This window comes from Protopterus annectens, chromosome 3.part1, assembly GCF_019279795.1.
Source record: "Protopterus annectens isolate FY-2018-M chromosome 3.part1, PAN1.0, whole genome shotgun sequence".
Taxonomy (NCBI): domain Eukaryota; kingdom Metazoa; phylum Chordata; order Ceratodontiformes; family Protopteridae; genus Protopterus; species Protopterus annectens.
Window position 1 is genome coordinate 1240650656 of NC_056732.1, and position 20331 is coordinate 1240670986.

General features: G+C 39.7%; 1 protein-coding gene across 1 annotated transcript in view; it reads left to right on the forward strand.

Moving 5' to 3' along the window:
- The window catches only part of LOC122797765 (DNA topoisomerase 1-like), a 420608-nt gene that overhangs the window by 352305 nt on the left and 47972 nt on the right, over positions 1 to 20331 (forward strand). Inside the window, exon 7 of the mRNA XM_044066287.1 lies at positions 4938 to 5087. Coding sequence (XP_043922222.1) covers positions 4938 to 5087 — 150 coding nt within the window. The remainder of the gene's footprint in view (positions 1 to 4937; positions 5088 to 20331) is intronic.

A 20331-nucleotide genomic window follows, 5' to 3' on the forward strand; every position in this document is an offset into this window, starting at 1 on the left:
CCCCTGAAGAAGTTTAACTGCATAAATTAGAGTACTAATTCCAAATAGTAAATTAAGGTTGCATTTTTTTCACCAAAAGGGTGCAGTCTTCTACAGTATGAGCCAATGTTTTTACTTTTCATATATTTTAGTTCCATAAATTTATGTCCAGAAATAAAGGACCTTTACTATGCTTCTTCAGGAGTTGGTTTGAAGCATGTGTAAGTCACCCTCAAAGATTTTTGGATTATTTACATTTTTTGCCAACATTATATATATATATAACCCGTGGTGGTGGTGCTGCGGTAGTGTTGTCTCACAGTAAAACGCTGTCCGGTTCGATTCTCAGCTAGAGCGTCTTCTGCGTGGAGACATGCGTGAATGGGCATACCTTCGTTGAAGTTTGTGTCAAGGCTGGTAACTCGGCATGTAAAACTCAACTACCAATCATTAGCGGACCGGAGTTCCGCTGTGGCAACCCCTAACTGGGAAAAGCCGAAAATACACAACATAGTTATGTCAGTGTCCAAAAAAATAAATAAAAATGCTTTGTAGCAGTTGCTTTAATTGAGAGTTGAGGAGATATAATGAATGTCAACAATCACTCTAATGGTCACAGGTTGTATATTTTCTGCTCAGTCTGAGTTTATTGCTTTTCTTTTTTTGTGAAGTCCCACATTTGATCATTATGCATCAGTAATACTGTGACATGAAGTAATATGCTGGGTGTGTAAGCATACATATTCTCAGAACCATCCACTTCTATACATCAATACCTGTCTAGCTGTATAGTCTGTGTGTGTCTGTGTGTGTCTGTGTGTGTCTGTGTGTGTCTGTGTGTGTCTGTGTGTGTCTGTGTGTGTCTGTGTGTGTCTGTGTGTGTCTGTGTGTGTCTGTGTGTGTCTGTGTGTGTCTGTGTGTGTCTGTGTGTGTCTGTGTGTGTCTGTGTGTGTCTGTGTGTGTCTGTGTGTGTCTGTGTGTGTCTGTGTGTGTCTGTGTGTGTCTGTCTGTGTGTGTCTGTCTGTGTGTGTGTGTCTGTGTGTGTGTCTGTGTGTGTGTGTCTGTGTGTGTGTGTGTGTGTGTGTGTGTGTGTGTCTCTCTGTGTGTGTGTCTGTGTGTGTGTGTCTCTGTGTGTGTGTGTCTGTGTGTGTGTCTCTGTGTGTGTCTCTGTCTGTCTGTGTCTCTGTCTGTCTGTGTCTCTGTCTGTCTGTGTCTCTGTCTGTCTGTGTCTCTGTCTGTCTGTCTCTGTCTGTCTGTCTGTCTCTGTCTGTCTGTCTGTCTCTGTCTGTGTCTATATATTTACATAAAACTCTCTCTTGATTTGTCAGATCATCAACTTTTCAGAAAGTTGAACTCCATATGACCAAGACCATGTGATCATCTTTCTGAAAAGTAGAACAGTACCAAAACAGTCTGTGTTTTTACAAGGGGAAAACACCCACACCTTGTGCAAATTATATATTCTAAGTCGGAGATTGCCATTGTAGTTCAAAGTCCCTAATCCCAACTCTACCATAATCTCAGTACAACCACTTTGAGTTTTGCGAAGGTCAAGCATATAGTTTTGACCGTTTGGAGTTTGACTGTCCTAAGTGTCAGTCTTGTACAAACCTGTATCTGTGTATGTGTGTGTGTGTGTATAATTGTGCGCTCTGAGTTTATATCAGAATTCTTGCTGTCACTGGTAAAGTATTGCAGTCATGCATAAACAGCAGCTGGGTGGTAAGTGATAATTACCAACAAATATTGGGGGGGGGGGGGTGGCATTGATAGCTTCAACATGTATTGGTGGTTTAATCTTGATATCTGAAGCTGCAGAAGGGACAAAATGTGTCTGCTTTGCGAACAAATTGTAGCCTTCAGGATAGATAGTTGGGTCCTTCTTGCAGCCCCAAGAATAAGTGCCAACAGTGCTACAAGGAGAGCTTTGGAGCACATCATGAGTTTCAGCTCTCATAAGGCAAAGGCTTGTGGACTATCTGAGGCCTGCAGATGATGACCTTGCCTCAGTTGAGGCTTGACCCTGAACCTATCCTCAGATTTGATAGGAAGAATGAAGAGCTTGGGGATTGGGGGAGTACAGCCTACTTTTTGTGCATCATGAGGTTCTTGCTGTGTTCAGTTTTCTTGGATCCTATTATCAGCCAATTTAACCTGATCCTGAGCAGTAGTCTCTAGAGTCATATGATAGATTTTTGTGGTACTCTGAATTGACTCTTTTTTTTCTCCTGGCACAAGACCATGTAGGGTGTCAAGTTACTGTCCAGAAGGTTCATTAGGTCATACCATGAAAGAAGAGCTTACACCTCAGAGCCTGGATATCAGAGATAGTTATCTGGTGAGAACTTGAGTTTTGAGTAAAAGTAAACCATTTGGGGGGTTTGTTCTGAAGGCTGGTGCAGATCTTTCCCCTACCATGATTTGTACTTGAATAGCTTTAGGTCGATTGCTGCTTCATGTTCCCCTTACTTCCATTGCCAGTCTTTCACATGCTCGCCTTTATGCATTACTGCATGTGAACTCATGCCTGTGTTTGAATAGAGGTGTGGTATACTGCCACATAGTGGCTCCTTCAGTAGCATGGATTATTGTGTTTTGTAAATATATTTATTAAATCCTAACGTAGGTACACATACAAGCTATAGTAATGTCTTTCTTGCAGTGTACGTATGTTTTGTTTTTAAAAATTATCATTGTCCAACATTAGATAAATTACTCCATTCCTGCCTACCTTTAAACCTCATTCCTTATCCTGAACATTATTCTGCATGGATTGTTCCCACAAATGCCATTTATTTCTATGTAATTTGCTCCTTCCAGTTTCTAAAGATCTCACCTCCAGTTATTATCTTCTCTGCAATATTAAGAACTTCATAGTTTAAGATTTTATTTCCATTTTCTAACAATTGCTTTTTTGGCAACCAATAGCATTAAACATCATAAGACCTTACTATGTTTTTGCAAAAAAGATCCATTGCCCCAGCTCAAAAGAAGCATTTTCTTAATTATAACAATTTGCTCACTCCAGCATTTCTGGTAAAGTATTCTATAGGGGAATTTTTTAAATCTGCCAACTCATATTCCCAAAAATCATGTTTCTCATATGTCTTTCCTACCACACTTCCAGTATCGAACATCCACCCAAGGAAACATCCTCTGAAGTCTGCTTAGGGTATAACAATACATATAGAAACACTTTCAGGCAGAAATCTTAAGCCTCCTTTTCTTCGTTGCAGACTTGGGAACCATACAGATGTCCCTTTATACATTTTATTTCCATTCTCTTCCCAATATTTTCTAACAACCTCTTTTTCTTATACTTATCATGCAATATTTTGTACACCCTACCAGTTAATAACAGCATCTACTTTTTTCTAGCCTCAGCTAAAATCTCTGCCACATATGGTCTTTCACATAGCACTCTTATGCCTTTCTGTCCTGTATTGTTATCAATCCCTGGTATGTAAGGCGATCTGTAACTTGCAGTCCAAACTTCTGCTCTGCCTCATCCCACTCTTACTTTTCACACTCTGGTTATTTGCTCCCAATACCTTTCTTCCTTTGTTAATTCCACCCCATCTTGCCTATTTTCTCTACCCCTTCTTGCAGTCATTCGTATTGCTTAAATCTCCTTTCTCTATTCCCACATCGGCATAGTTCTTAGTGGGTTTTTTTGCTACTTTATAAGTATAATATTCTAAGTAAGGCTGTTATTCTTCTTAAGGATCTGCATTCAAAATTCAGTCCTCTCATTTCTCAACCCCCCTCATTTCATTATCATCACTTTCCACTTGATTTATAACCACCTGCTTGAATTATTTTTACAGCCTTAACTTCGTAACTCTGAAGTATTCTTTAAAATCAGGTAATCCTAAGCCACCTTGTTCTAAGTGTAAAATCCACTTATCCCATTTAGTGTTTTGTTATGTGTTAAGTGTATATCACAACATTCTGAAAGTTAAGTTACATGATGCTTCTTGCTCTAGTCTAGTCTAATTTATTTGGGCTATTTTTGTTAATAAAAAGCTTCATAAACTTTTTATTGACACCATAGCCCAAATAAATTTAGTTTTTTTACTTCATATCACCTCACACATCTTCCATAGGCTTTAATGGACAAGAGACTGCATCTGCCCAGCATGGATCCATTATGCTGGTCTCACATTTTCCTCAGCTGATATCACTGAGTTCAGAGATCACAGCTAACTTTCCTTCTTTTAAACAAGAAACATCTTTGTTAAATTATGTATGACACAGGCAATCTTACATTTATACAAATGAAAATAAACCATAGCAACACAATCTCAGTTGCAAATATTATACATTACAAACCGTGCTGACACAACTGTAGCTGCAAACATTATACATCACTTTTAAAATATCCAGTCATTGTCAGTCAGCAATTACATAGCCCATTCAAATCCTGCCTTTTTTTAAACCTTGTTTCTCTTCTGCATGTATTGATCCCACAATTCCCATTTTTCCTATGTAATTTGCTCCTACCCTTTTCTAAAGATCCCAGTTCCAGTTGTTTTATCTCTGTTACTATCTTCACTACTTCTGGTAAAGTTGGTTTAGATTTTGATTTCCTTTTTGTAGTAACTGCTTTATTGGCAGCCGTCATAATTAGACTCATCAAGGCCTTACTGTGTCTAAGCAATTCAAAGGCATTAGGGCATGGAGAACCAATTTTATGGAGGATACTTTTCAGCCTTTCAGGTGATGAGGGGGACTGAAAATGTTCACCGATCGGGCAGAAATGTAGATTAACACTTACACCACATATATTGCTGCATACGGTAAGCAAGTGAATTGTGACAGAACATTTTAACTTTTGTCATCTTATATATTTTTATAGTGTATGTGACCATTTTTGTGTGTGCTTAGTATTAAACTGAAATAGGAAATAATACCATAACAGTACCAAAAAGTCTGATTATATGTTTTTCTCTGTACAGGACTGTAGAGAAGAAGAAAAAACTATTGGAAAGAATGGAAGAACAGTTGAAGAAACTTGAGCTCCAAGCTACAGACAAGGAAGAAAACAAGCAGATTGCATTGGGCACGTCCAAGCTCAACTATCTTGACCCCAGGATCACTGTAGCCTGGTATGTAAATCTGAATCAGGTTGTTAACTCCTAGTTATAAATATAAAATATTATGAGATGGTCTTCTACAGTGCATAACTGTTTAACTCCTCCTTGAGGGTCATAGTCTGTAGCTTCTTCTGTCAGGGTGGGTGCTCATTTACTTTGTGCCACTGGGTAAATGCAGGAGTCTAGGAGGGAAGAGCTGGACTCAAGCTTCATTTATATTCGTAGTTCAAGGCTTGATTCTAGCATGTTTCATTAAAAACAGAAATCCTGAATGTTATCATGTATCCTTTATGCAGAATAATAGAGGGCCTATTAAGAATCCCTGAGAAATTCCACTGGTTACCTTAATACTCTCTGTGAATGCACCAGTCACCATCACTGTGGGGATTCTCTCCCTCAACTAGTTTGCTTATCCACCTCACTAAACAGGGATCAGTTTAATGCCAAGCATCTCTGGAACAGACTTCCATTCAAGATCAAGCAATGTGACTTGTACACACCTCCTTTAAAATGGTGTTAAACAATTGAATGGGTTTTCACAAATTCACCCCCACCATGACTGGCCTATTCTGCTTTGCAAAAGTGAGGTAAGATCTGAGGGTGGACACTTACGAGACATAAATGGCCACATGGCTACTTGCCTTATATTTTCTCTGATTTCTGTAAAAAAAAAAAAAATCCAAGTGTCCATGTGATTATCTTATTACCAGACAGGACCATCACTGATACTGTCTGTACTGCTTTGTCTGAAATGTATCCCATTCACCTTGCCGAGAAAGACCGGTGAACTGAATTCTTTTCACACTTTCAGCGTTTCTTTTACCTTGCTTGTCATCCACAAATGGCACATTCTTTGTAGATACACTTTACAAGTATTTCTTCACTGATCCATGTATAGACCATTGCAGTTGTGCCTTCACTGACTTGCCATATTTTTTTTCTTTTTTGAGATTGATAATTTTGAATATGATGCAGTTTGTGCAGACTACTTCATGCAGATTACTCTCTGGCCTCAGGAGACTGCTAAATAGTCTGCTTCGAGTCAGTAATTAACCAAACTGATAGGCTGTCACTGAAGATGGATATTTCTCCTCTCTGTGTTGGAGGTCTTGATCACCTCAATCCTTGAGAAAATTGCTGCTGTTTCTAGCCTTCCATTTATTGAGAAAATTACTGAAAAGATATTTCATGTCCCGATATAAGCAAGTCTCATGTCTGCTGTTTTCTTGGACCTGCATTGATCTGGTTTTACACATAATCATGCCCTGAGGTGGTTATCATTTTTATGTTCAATGACCTGATGGAGACGAATCATAGATTGTATTCTACCTTGGTCCTCATTGATCTCTTCTTTTGGCAATGTGGACTATGGGATCCTTTTGAAGCACACAGAATTCTTTGTGGTTTCACTGGCACTGTACTCAGGTGAACTGTCTCTCACCTCTCAAGTCATTCCCAGAGACTAGTGTCAGGAGTTGATTAATCTGACACCTTCCCCTGGAAAGCAGTGTGCCATGGTGGCTTCATTTGGGACCCAGTTGTTGATTGTGGTTTACACAGCTGCGTGTAATATTTGGAGTATAATTTACTGTCAATCATATGTTTATGGCAAGCCCTCACGTGCTAGATCTTAATTCCTTTGAGGGCTTGCATTAGAAAATAGGCTTCTAAAATAAGTCCCTGTTGGTCACTTGGAATTCCTAAAAGGGGGGTTAATGTGCATAGAGAGCACAGTGAGAAATGAGTACATGTTCATGGCATGAAATCAATGATTTTTTTTTAAACTTGATAGCTGAGCATTGAGAGCAACTGTTTTCAATTAGATAAAGAATCCTTTCTCATTTAGCAGTGAAACAGCATGCACACCTTTTAAATGTATGTGCTATGCATATTATCTGCTTTGAGCCTGGAACATTAAAATGCCCACTGCTTTAACTTTAATACTGAAACACAAAACTGCTTGTTTTAGACAAAAAACTAGAATGCTTTAAAGCACACACTGTGACTGTATATGTCTGTACCTGTTTGTGTATCTGACTCTGTATGCCTGTGTTGTGCATCTTCACAGTATGCATGTGTTTTTGTGGGGTCTATATTAGAAGACCGAAGGTGCATTCTTTCAAATGCGTCTTGGTTGAACTTAAAAGTGGCGCACAGCAACGGTTATTCTGCTCCACAAAGGTGGAGCCACAACCAACCCCGGGAACTATCGACCTATAAGCCTGACTAGCTTGGTCTGCAAGGCTATGAAGCGCATCATCATGGATCTCATTAACAGAGACATTGGAAACAACCAAACACTGGACCCTACCCAGTTTGGCTTTAAGGGCAGATCATGCCTCCTAAACCTGGTGGACTTCTTTAAGGTAGTTACCAAAGCTATAGATGAGGGAAAGGTGGTCCACACAGCCTACCCTAGATCTCTCAAAGGCCTTCGACACCATCCCCACTCAGGTATTATAGACAAGCTCACCAGCCAGAACATAAACCCCTACATCACGAGATGGGTTGCCAACTGGCTCACAGACAGAACCCACATGGTAAGAGTTGCAGGAGCTAGGTCTGACTCTAACCTGGTTACAAGTGGCGTTCCGCAGGGCTCAGTCCTAGGACCCCTCCTGTTTGGCATATACTTCTCGGAGGTATGGGCAAACACAGGAGGACTGTGGCTGACCAAGTTCGCAGATGACTGCAAACTAGGGGCTGTAATTGACTCTCCGGCTGACACAGACATCCTCCAAAAGGGTCTCACTGATGCAGATACCTGGTGTCAAAACCATGGCCTCAAGCTAAATGCCAAAAATTGCATAGTCATCCCCTTTGGAAAAAACAAAGTACCCACAAATACCACATAGGTGGTAACCCCCTAAATACGGAAGACTTAATAAGGGATCTAGGGACCCAAGTAGATAGTAACCTCTCCTTTGATAATCACATTGCCAAAGTGGTTAGAAAATCCTTCTATGTGGACAACCTAATCACAAAAGTGTTTGCGTCCAGATCAAAAGAGGTCATTAGGCCCCTCTACGCATCACTCATCAGACCCATCTTAGAGTACAATGCCCCATTTGGGATGTACCTTACAAGACACCTGCAACAACTGGAAAGACTACAGAAGTTCCTTACCAAGAGGATCACTGGCCTCAAGCAGATGCCCTATGCAACTCGACTGAAGAAACTCCAGCTGTACTCTGTTGCATACCGCCTACTCAGAGGTGATCTCTGCCTGACATACAAGGCCATGTCCAACCCAGAATTGATGGACGTGCTCCACCTAAAGAAAACCATATCCACTCGAGCCACACGCTCCAGGGATCTAAACCTCACCACAAAAATAAATAGTAAATACAACTTCTGTCAGCGAAAGTCAACACAATAAATAAATGTACCAAACTCCGTTCGCTGTGCTGGGTGTCTGGACTCACAGAATACGCCAAAGTTCCTTATAAAACACTTGTCAAGTCATTTTCAAATCATTTTTAAATTATTTTTATATTATATGATATGTACAATACGATTTTTAAATATTAGTGATATAATGAGGCATTGAATATGCAGTATTAGAAGTGATTTGTATTTAAGCACTGAGCACTTTAAATGTTTAATTGATGAAATTAGCAGATGGTATGATTGGTCAGTTGTATATATAAAACCCAGCATGAAATGAATGTATGTGTTCTGATGGTGTATTTGAAGTAGATGAAAGCGCTTAACAAGGTTTTAAGGGGTTCGTTTTGTCAAATAAAGAAGTGTTTTATAAGGAACTTTGGCGTATTGAGTCCAGACACCCAGCGCAGCGAACGGAGTTTTGGAACAACAGTAAATAGGACGTGCTGGAGGGATAGATTCCTGTCCCAGAGACTTCCCATGTTCTGCAACAAGATTCCAATCTGCAACAAGATTCCAATCTACATTAGGCAGAGCTCCTTGAGAGAGAAACCTTGAGTGGATGGGAAACAAAGTTTACCCCAAGGATCACTTCAATGGCTCTGCTGGACAGAGGCACAGGGAACTAATCTAAGTGGACGGCGAAAGCCAACACATTCCGGCTAGGCTTATAAATGCTTTCGGGCAGATAGCTTAGTACCTACCTATGAACCTATGGAAAATATCGAAGTGGCTGTTAAGAAAATTCTTTCCCTGGGAATGAATTTGCTTGGCCGCTTCGATACTTTGTGTTTTTGGCACTGTAGTGTGGTCTCCGAGTTGGTATATTTATGTGGGGGTGGGGGGTGCATCCCCCCCACTTAATGTAATGTTTGAAATTTCTTTTTGTGTCGGAACAGCGATTTTTTTCCCCTTGGAAAAAAATAGCTGTTCTGACACTTGGACATTGTAAGTGTTCACTTACATAAGGTCGATTTAGTCATGCTTCGCTTTTTTAAGCATTCTGTGATCTAATATAGACCCTGTTTTTGTGTGTGCTCTTGAGTGTGCTTGTCTCTCTGCTGTGTGTATGTATGTGCGTGTTTGTGAGCCTGTGTGAAGCAAGCATATTGGAAAATGCACTACACAGACAACTAGTTTCATAATTTTGGCCGTACTCAGTGGCCCAGAGGGATGGAGCCCTTACTGTGGGTCAGGTGACTGGAGTTAAATTAGTGGACACAGCTCTAGAGAGGAAGCAACCTTGTTAATTAAAAAAAACCCCCTGATGGCTACCAGAATAATGGCCCTGGTTATGGGAAATGAATGGGTGCATATGTTGAGAGGGGGCTAATGAGCAGTAGGCAGCAGGTGTTAAAAAATATATAATTCAGTGTGTGTGGTACAACTAGTATTAAAAGGATTGTATTGGAGAAACTCTTTTCCAGTAAAATCTTATATATAATGTTTATCTTAATAGCTACAAAAACATATCCTCGGGTTGCTCATTTTCTAAGCACAATAATGCTTTCCAGGGTAGGCATTACAAGGGAGTGTAGTATACCTTCTTAGCATAGGACGGCCCTACACTTGTGGCTTCAGGCCCTATGATGGGGAAGTAGTACAAGGGGAGTAGTATACCTTCCTAGCATAGGGCAGCCCTACCCCTGGAGCTTCAGGCCCTAGAATAGGGAAGTAGTACAGGGAAGTAATATACCATCTGAGTATAGGGGGGACTCTACACCTGTGGCTTCCAGCCCTAAGGTGAGGAGCTAGTACACTTTCCTAGTATAGGGCAGTCCTACACCTGTGGCTTCAGGACCTAGGATGGGGAAGTAGTACAGGGAAGTGTTATACATTTCTAGGCTAGAGAGGCTGTATCTCTGTGGCGTCTGGCCTCACAACACTCCTGTTTCATCCTTTATTTCTTGTAATGTTCACCATCTTTGACCTTGCTTGCTTGACTCAACTCATATCATATGATGTTGCATGCTGCTGTCTAGCACATTTTCCTCTGCTGTCCCCCTCATTTAGTTATGGAGGAAATGTGCTAGAATTTGTACCTTGTGTTGCTGATGTGAGTGTTTGTGATGGATGCTCAAGAACCAGGTTTTAAATATCATTAGGACATCCGGTTTCTATCTTAGGAATATATCCTGTCTTAGGCACTTGATGCTATTTTCATACCTGGCTATAGTTGTTCATGCCCTGGTGATGTTCTGGGTGGACTTGTTTCTTGTGATCATTAAGTTTTGTCTTCAGTGTTTCAACTCTCATTTGGTTTGATCTTTTGAGCAGCTGCTTACCCCTTCGCTGACTTTCCATTCCATTTTTTTTTTTTGCTAATGTCTCTAAGAAAGGAAGAGTGTCTGTTAAGATAGTATATTCTTGTGTAGAATGTGTTTATCTTTAACTCTTAAACTGATCAGAAGTTGGCTCGGGTCCCGTAGTCTTTATCTAGAGAACTAGCAAATTAAGGCTCTCATAAAACCAATGAGAGACACTGGTGCCTCAAATGTTCCCCTCCCAGCTCCCAAGAAAAAGACATGAGGCCTCTGAAGTGGTGACTGCTGTTCCCTCTCTTGATTGTCCCTTGATGGGTGTCTCAACTCTTGGTTGTATTGAAATTCTCTGACAGTTAATATCCTGATTCCTCTAATGTTGATCTTTAGGATACTGCTAAGGGTTGGGAGTCTAATATGTCCTCCAGGGCTGGATGTACACTTTTAGCCAAGAAGGGAGAGTCCTCACTTGGCAATCTGAGGGGGGACAAAGGTATTCCCTTGTGTACTTAAGAAGGGGGCACTGAGCACCCAAGTTAAGTCCAGGCATCTGGGTCTACTCAGTTTTTTCTCTAGATAATCCTAAAACGTGTGTGAAGACTAAGTGTCCTACAAACCCCTTCAGCTAAAAGAGTCTATTGAAGCATTCTTCTTTGAAAGGTCTTAAAAAGACATTTCAAAATATTGCAGTCTTAAGGAAAAAAATGCTCTCTTTCATGTACTGATTCTCAGTTTGATATTGAGAAGGTTGAACTAGATCATGTCTCAAGTTTCATCCTCGAGTCTTTAGGGTCAGAATCTGAAGAAAATATTTTCTCAGATTCTGCTGTGGAAGAAATTTATTTTTTTGATAGTGTAGACAGGATGAAAGGCCCCCTTACAATTTGAGAACAAGAGAGATCTGATACACAAAGAAGATACTACTAACTTTTACAGGTGTATCATCCATTTGTCTTTGATGATCCTAAGGATGCCTTCAGTGCTTTGACAGTCCAGCTTCGGTGCCTAAAAAGCCAAATAGCCTGCATAACGTTTCACAGACATACAAGTTTCTTTTCCATAATGTTGTGGCATACCCATCTGTTGTTTCCTTAGACAAAGGCTTCAGCTGTAAGCACTTTACTGCTGCTAATCATGTACCTCAGACAAGGATGTCATGAGTATTGACAGGTATGGGAAGAAAGTATATAAATCTTCTACCTTAGCATTCAAAACGGTTACTTAGGTATGCCTGACATTCATTTTTGGCAACCTTTTCTGACATGGATAAGGTAGTTGCTCAAGTACCCTTCTTTGACATTAAAATGTTCTTCGTGTTTCACTGTTGCAGTCATTACATTTGGGTAATCTGCTGGCAGGTTGCCCTCAGTCAGCCTGATTAACAAAGTTTTGGATCCTGCGTCGGTCGTCTTCCATGACGTCAGGTCGTCAGGGGTATAAAACATGCAGCTGACGCCATTACATCAGTCTTTCTTGCCGCATGGTTCCCGAAGCAGAAGCAGTTCGCAAATGCCAGTCAGCCGACTCCTGAAATTTTCGTTTGAGGTTCAGATCCGAAGTCTTCAACTAAAAAGCTAATACCCCATTGGGGAAACTTTTTCTTGCTCCTTACCGATGTCAGTAAAAGTTAATAATTGCATTACTTGTGGGAAGCAAATACCTCATAAGGATTTTCATTTGTACTGTATTCCTTGCCTAGGTCCTGACCATAATGTACCTTGCTGTCGGTTTTATCAACGCACTATCAAACGTCGGAACGTTTTTGCTTCTAAATATGTTGGCTCATGCTTTAATTATCCAGAAATGTTGTCGGTTAGCAATCCGACTACCGGAATACCTAAAAAAAAGCAAAGAAAAAGAGACAGGCCATTGAGGTCCAAAACTGCCGACGCTTCTCCTAAACCAGTCGCCAGTGCTCAGTGAGGTGCTTTCGCAGCCCCTGATACACGCTACTTCTGATTCGCAGGCCTCTACTGAGACCCATTCGGAGTCCAGTATGCCACGAGATGCTTCAATTATGGAACCCACGGATGTCTCTACCTTGTATGGGTCCGGAGCCGCTGTGTAGGCACCGGCTTCTGAGAGTGTTTTCAGGCCTCCAGATTTGTATATTAGACCAATGCCATCTTCAAAACTAAGGCCGAAATCTCGACCTATGCATAAAAAAACTATGCCTGGGCCACGTGTGCAGGCCCCTATACCTAAAAAACAAATTATCAAAATGGCTGAAGATTTAATTACTCTGATCAGGGGTAGACAACCCCCCCCCCCCCCCCCCCCCCGCCTTCTAAGAGGCCTAGGCAATACTTTGATTATTAATCTTCTGAACAGGATTCTATTTCTTCTGACTCTTCTAATGAACAGGAATTGTCTATACCTACTTATGAGGACTCTGATGCAGAAGATTCCATTCCTTCTGCTTCTCCCCCTGAGGATTTTTCTTTTGGGGAAACTTTACATACCTTAAGGGAACATTTCCACTGGGAAAGTCAGGATTTCTCTGAATCTAAAAAGAGACTTGGGGGGTTTTCTTCTTCTTCTTCCTCAGCATAGGCGTTTGGCTATATCTCCTGTTCTAGACATTGTTGATGATGATTTTTCAGAATCTAGTGTGGCTCCTGATTCTCTGCCTCCGGCTCTTTATAAGCCAGACAGATACTATAGGGTCCATGACTCCCACAAATTCCTTTTTAAAAATCCTGTTGCAGATCTAAAACCATTTCTCAGGGTCCCAAGGGCATTAAGGCTTCTACAGCTAAAAATCCTACCCCTTCTGATAGAGATTCCAGGGCGCTGGATAGATGGGATAAGAAGATTTACACTTCTCCAACCTTGGCAATCAGGGCTTTAAACTGTCAATTTCATATGCTAAAATATCAACAGCATATCATGGGACTGCTTAAACAGAAAATTATAATTTCTGATTGTGTGGAAAACAAAGATTTACAGGATTTTTTGCATTCAGCTGAACAAATTGGAAAACATACTTTGCAATGTGGTTTTGATTCTTTGGAGGCCTCTTGCAGGGCTGCTGTAACTGGGTCTGTGCTAAGAAGGCATGCTTGTCTCAAAGAACAAAATCTGCCTGATCATGTTAAAGCAATGTTCCTTTACAACAGGACCGTCTCTTTGGTAATAAGGCTGAAGAAGTTTTAAGAAAAAGATGGAAGATGAAGCTAAATCTATGCAAACTGAAAGATTTCTTACAAGTGCAACCTCCAAGATTTAGTAGGCATTGGCCTACTAAGAACTGGTCCTTTCCAGTTCTTTCGAGAGCCACTCAAGTCAAACCCCAGACATTCCAAAGGCTTCAAGTTTCAGTCACAAGGGAAGTTTCAGGACAAAACAATGGGGGGGGGGGGGTGACTCTTCCTCCAAATCTGGAAACAAGAAGACACCCCCCTATGGTAAGCACTCTCAATGACTTCCCTATACACTTACCAAGCACTTACCTTTTAGCCGCCCCTTTGGGGGGAAAACTGGCTCTTCATGCAAGAAACTGGCAACTTATAGCCCAAGACAATTGGATTTTAAATGTAGTATCCCAGGGATACAGATTTCATTTCCACACTTTGCCAATTCCAAACGGATGGCCAGACCCGCCCCCAAATCAGTGGGCAGAGGCCCAGAATTAAGTACTTTACCTCATGAGCATGGGGGCTATTCACCCAGTACCAGAAGAGGAAAAGGGACAAGGCTTCTATTCAAGTCTTTTCCTGGTACCCAGAAAAGACAAATCATGGCGTCCAATCCTGGACTTATCTAAACACATTTCTGGACATTCCAAAATTCAAGTTGCTGGCTCTTCACCAGTTACTACCTATGCTAGGCAAAGATGCCTGGTTGGCAACTCTAGATTTAAAAGAGGCTTACCTGCATATCCCAATCAGGGAATTTTGCAGAAGATACCTCCACTTCAAAGCAGGCTACTTGCATTACCAGTTCTCTGCACTGCCCTTTGGCTTATCTACTGCACCCATGGTCTTTACAAAGTGCCTGGCTCCAGTAATTGCATTTTGCAGGCAAAGAAATATTCAGATATATCCATACCTGGACAATTGTCTAATTCAGGCAGAAAACAAGGAGACACTTCTAAACCACCTGGCGTTTGTAAAAAGGGTTCTAACTTGTCTAGGGTACACTATAAATGAGAAGAAATCGTAACTGGTACCCTCTCAAAAAAATGACATTCCTGGGCGCAAGCTTGAGTACAACTGCCCAGGTGGCTTTCCTTACGCCAGACAAACAAATTCATTTGGTGACTTACTTCAAACAGGTGGCCGCAAAAACCCTGCTTTCTGCAAGGCAAATACTGCAAGCCTTGGGGTTCATGGCCTCCTGCATTCTTCTAATTCCATATGCAAGACTGCATATGAGTAAACTTCACTGGTGCTTAAAAAGTCTATGGAATCAGCATTGTCACAGCCTGGAAACAATGATTCATATCATACCTTGCTTGCAACTAGAGTTACTGTGGTGGGCAGAGGCCTGCCACCAAAACAAGGGACTGCCATTCATACCACCCTCTGCCTCCCAAACCCTAACTACAGACACATCAGACTATGCTTGGGTGGCACATCTGGCAGGGAAGTGCATTCAGGGCAAATGGAGCCCAAATCAAATGTACCTTCATAGCAATCAAAAAGAAATGCTAGCTGTACAGAATGCACTGAGAGCCTTCAAGGACTACCTTCTTCTAGGAAAATTAATGATAAAGACAGACAACACCACGGTTATGTGGTACATAAACAAGCAGGGGGGGTACACACTCCTACCCCCTTTTCAGACTAGCCATGGCATTGTGGAACATGGCCTTGACCTATGAAGTACAACTACAAGCATAATTCCTGCCAGGAAAGCTGAATACTCTGGCAGACGAACTAAGCAGAAATCTCATGGACCCACACGAATGGAAACTGGAACCACGGATTTTCAACATGTTGAGACACAAATGGGGGAGCCCCGACATAGATCTTTTTGCCTCACCCCAGAATTATCAGTTATTTTGCACAAGAACACATCACAAAAAAGCCTGGAAAGTGGATGATCTATCCTTCACCCCCTAACTCAAAAGAAGAGTGTTATTAAAGGACAAGCCGTTAGAGTAGCAAGGATGACATCTTTGTATCAAGATGTTAAAAGTGAATTTGAATTTCTTAGAAGTATGTTTTTGGAAAGGGGCTACCCTGCGGGCTTGGTGGATAATACTTTAAAAGAAGTTTTTAACCAGTGGGGAAAAAATATACACCCCTTCTTGGTAAGGGTTTAGATAAAAACAAAAACCAAGTCATAAAACATGATGGAAAAAGTGGAAAAGCAGATAGTATTAAGTTTGAACAAGCTTGTATTGTACAATATAGCCCTTTGTCAACAGCTAAAAAAAGTAATACAGAAAAATTGGAGTATTTTTAAAGTAGATCATGAGGTATACAAAGTGGTAGGAGATGAACCTTTTTTTTCTACCAAGATTGGACCAAACATTAAAAGAATTTTGGAGGGGGTACAAAATGTACCTATTGACAACAAAAATAAAAAAAGTAGCAGAAAAAGGTACTAGACCTTGTAGTAGATGCAGATATTGTTATATATTCCAAGATCCAGTGATTTGTCTGGAAAATATAATGAAAAGTGTTATCTACCTTAGGGAAGGCAACTGTCGTTCCAGTAGACTAGTGTACATAGCCAGGTGTAACACCTGCAATTCGTTCTACATTGGGAAAACTGAAAGAACACTTAAAACTAGAATATACGAACATATGTATGATATTAAAAATAAGAAAGAAACTAATGCTTTGTATAAGCATAGTATTAATTGTGAGCATTATACAGGTTATAGATTTGCAATACTTGATTATATAAAACAAGAGGCTAGAGGAGGGGACTGGCAGAATTTATTATATAAGAAGGAGCTTATGTGGCAACTGAGGTTGGCTGCAAATTTTTCCCCTGGTCTAAACGGTTATCTGAGTATTCACCCTATTTTAAAAGAAAAAGCAGAAGCTGTTTAAAAACATAAACATTTTTTTATTCTAATTAATAGCTTTATTTAAAACATAACAATGGCTAATGGTTCTATTTTTGTTAAAGATTTTAATGTTGTACTATTCAGATTTTAAATGTTACTCTTACGTTGGGAGAAGCTTTTTATAAATTGTATTGTTGTTTTGTTTTTTAGAACAAGTCTTTCTTTAAGAATGGCTTTGCTTCAATTAGTTTATTGATCTTGTGACAGTTATTCACCAATCACTGATTTTTTTATGATATTTAAGAATGTATTGTGTGACTTTAATAGTTTCTGATGAAGTCAAGGTTTCATTGACGAAAGCGCTCAACTTTTTATACTACTTGGTGACAATAAAAGAGTACGTGGACTCGCAACATTGGTGCTATTCTTTTGTTTTACTGTATTTGGAGCACTGATTTACCACCATTTATTTTGGTGTACTAGTTTTTTTTCTTTTTGGTGGTTTAGTTGCTATGGAGTCCGATCACTCTTGATTTTTCACCCATTCCCGATTTTGTTCCTAATACAGAGATTTTGGTGGTGAAAAAGGACATTGCAGAACTTAAGGGTGAGCTTACTCGCCTTTTGGAAATGTTTTCACAGCCATATTCTATCTACAAACGTTCTTCTCCTCTTATTGGTCCTCAAGGAGGTTTTACCACATTTGGATTGTGGTAACCATGCTACCAGCTCAAATACTGTTGCAGTCGACCTTAACAAACGTCGAGATGGTATTGTGGTAGCACAAGTGCACCGGACTGACGTCGAACATCTTCCTTCCGGTTTATCTGCGCATTCTAGCTGCAATGGAAGCAAGTAGGAAGCACCTTTTCTTTTTTCGAATTCTCGATCCAATTGTGTGGTCGATTTGGACCCAGGAATAGATTCGGACCATGAGACTGCTACTACGGAGGGTTTTAATCAACCACAAAACAACGGAAACATTAAAAAAGGTACTGTTGTTTCTAGCAACGTAACTGGTAAGCAGGTCTGAGTTAAACACATTCCTGTAGCTAAAGATAGAACCTGTAACTGTAATCATGATACGAATGTACCAAGCAATTTTAAAGTGGCTGCTCCGCCTGGCTCCAATTCCAATTCCCATTGTAATAAGGACCGAACTACAACCACCAATGGGAATTCCTATGCTCACATTTTTGAAAAACACTATTCTTTTTCGGGCACTTCTCGTGGTTTTTCTAATATTCAAAACAAAAAAGAAAATGTGTACCACGAGTTTAAATCCTTGAAAGATATGATTTATATATTTGAAAAAAGATTTTTTAAATATAAAATGTGTCAATTGGAAATATCTTATTTAAGAGAATGTATGAAAGGAAAAAGTGCCCCAGGGCCTTAGGGTTTATAAGTTTCCTTTTGGTCTACACTATGATTCAGAAAGTATTAATGAATTTACTAGTATGTTTGATAAATGGGGACTGGAATTACTTGAGAAAAGTATGCTGGTATATGAAAAAATGGAGAGTAATTTACAAAAAGAAGTAGAGCATTTAAATGAAATGATTGTTTCTGATTTACTCTTTGACCAGTATCAGGGTTTATTTGACAAGGTGTTGAATAGAGTTGGTAAAAAATGTGACAACATTTTCAACAAAAAAGCTAAGAAATTAAACAGGGATAGGAAACAATATCAACATAAAAATGTTTATCCTACTGAAAGACTAATTGGATATGAGAAAGAAAATGTAGCTTGTTTTAATGTTGGTCCATCTAGTGAATTTATTACTAACTCTATAGACCAGGAGGTGATAAACAAAGTAGAACAATTCAACTCAGAAGACATGGAACATTGTGTTGGTTATCAGGATTTTCCCCTACCCAGGCGCTCAAAAAGAATAGCCAATCGCAAGCAGGCGAACTTTTCTGCCTACAACAGGGTAGTGCAAAAATACAGAAATTCTCCAAGATGGTAGGAGATACTCTTTTAGCCCCTAGTCTTAATACTAACATGTCTAAAATACAACATACCATGAATGGTTTTCACATGTTTATACGGAAAAGGAAATTACATCTGAATACTTTTCCTTATTTCCTAATGGATTTAAATTTGTGCCTACTAAAACACCAGACATAGCTGATACGCTTTTGGAATTGCAGCTATATTTAAGGAAACGTAATTTAAAATTAATACATGCTAAAAATGAAAAGTATACTGTGAATCAAAACAGGATAGATCTTAAGAAAAGTAGTACCTTCAACCCCCCATTTCATCCCCTTGTTAACACGTTTGAGAAGGTTATCAGGGATGAAATTTACAAAATTTGGAGTTGCCATAGAAAAACTTTTTGCAACCTTAACAAAACAGAGAGGGATCTGCTTGACCAATTGAGAAATTATATGAGTATTCGTGTCATGGTTCCTGATAAGGGAGGAGGTGTTGTATTCTACAACAGTATTAACTACACTAATGCTATGCAGGAAATGTTGTTTAATGAAAATCATTATTCAGTATGTTCTAGGAATGAGATTCATATAGCCTACCGAAGAATCAATAGTTTTCTGTATGAATATTTGATGGACCAAAGAATTGACAAGACAGTTTATGACTTTCTAACCAACCTGTATCCAAAAATTCCTGCTATCTTTGGTATACCCAAAATACATAAGAGTATAGAGAATCCCCCTTTTAGGCCCATAGGCAGCTGGATCCAAGACTCGCAATTTATCAGTGTTTGTGGACAGGAAGATCAAACATGTGGTTGATTCTTGTCCACACTTGGTCAAAGATTCTTGGGATTTTCTTGGGCAACTTAAAGACAATTTATGGCATGCTGACGTATACCTCTTGACTATAGATGTAATTGATCTTTTTACCTGTATTCCAAAGCGTGAGGGTCTACACTTTTTTGAGGAAACTCTATACAGCTTGTCAAAATTAGACAATGATAAGGTTAAACTGACTAGTGAAATAATGGAAACAATTTTGGACAACAATTACATCCATTTCGAAGGTGAATTTTACCAACAAGTCAGAGGTGTAGCTATGGAGGCTGCATGTGCCCCCACCTATTCCAATTTAGTCCTATTGGGATGGGAAAGACAACATTTGTTTAAAAGTAAGTTTTTTGAGAATATATCCTATTATTGCCACTTCTTGGACGATGTATTTATTTTATGGAAGGGAAATCAAGCTAATATTCCTTTATTTATACAATACTTGAATCAAACTACAGAATTTTTAAAATTTACTTTTCAGTATGATTTCCGTGAAATCAGCTACTTGGATATCAAAATTATTAAAGATCAAGAAAAATTTATATCTAGGGTTTATAGAAAACACACTTTTTGCAACAACTATCTGCACTACAATAGTCATCACCCCCTAACTCAAAAGAAGAGTATTATTAAAGGACAAGCCGTTAAGAGTAGCAAGGATGACATCTTTGTATCAAGATGTTAAAAGTGAATATGAATTTCTTAGAAGTATGTTTTTGGAAAGGGGCTACCCTGCGGGCTTGGTGGATAATACTTTAAAAGAAGTTTTTGACCAGTGGGGGAAAATATACACCCCTTCTTGGTAAGGGTTTAGATAAAAACAAAAAACAAGTCATAAAACATGATGGAAAAAGTGGAAAAGCAGATA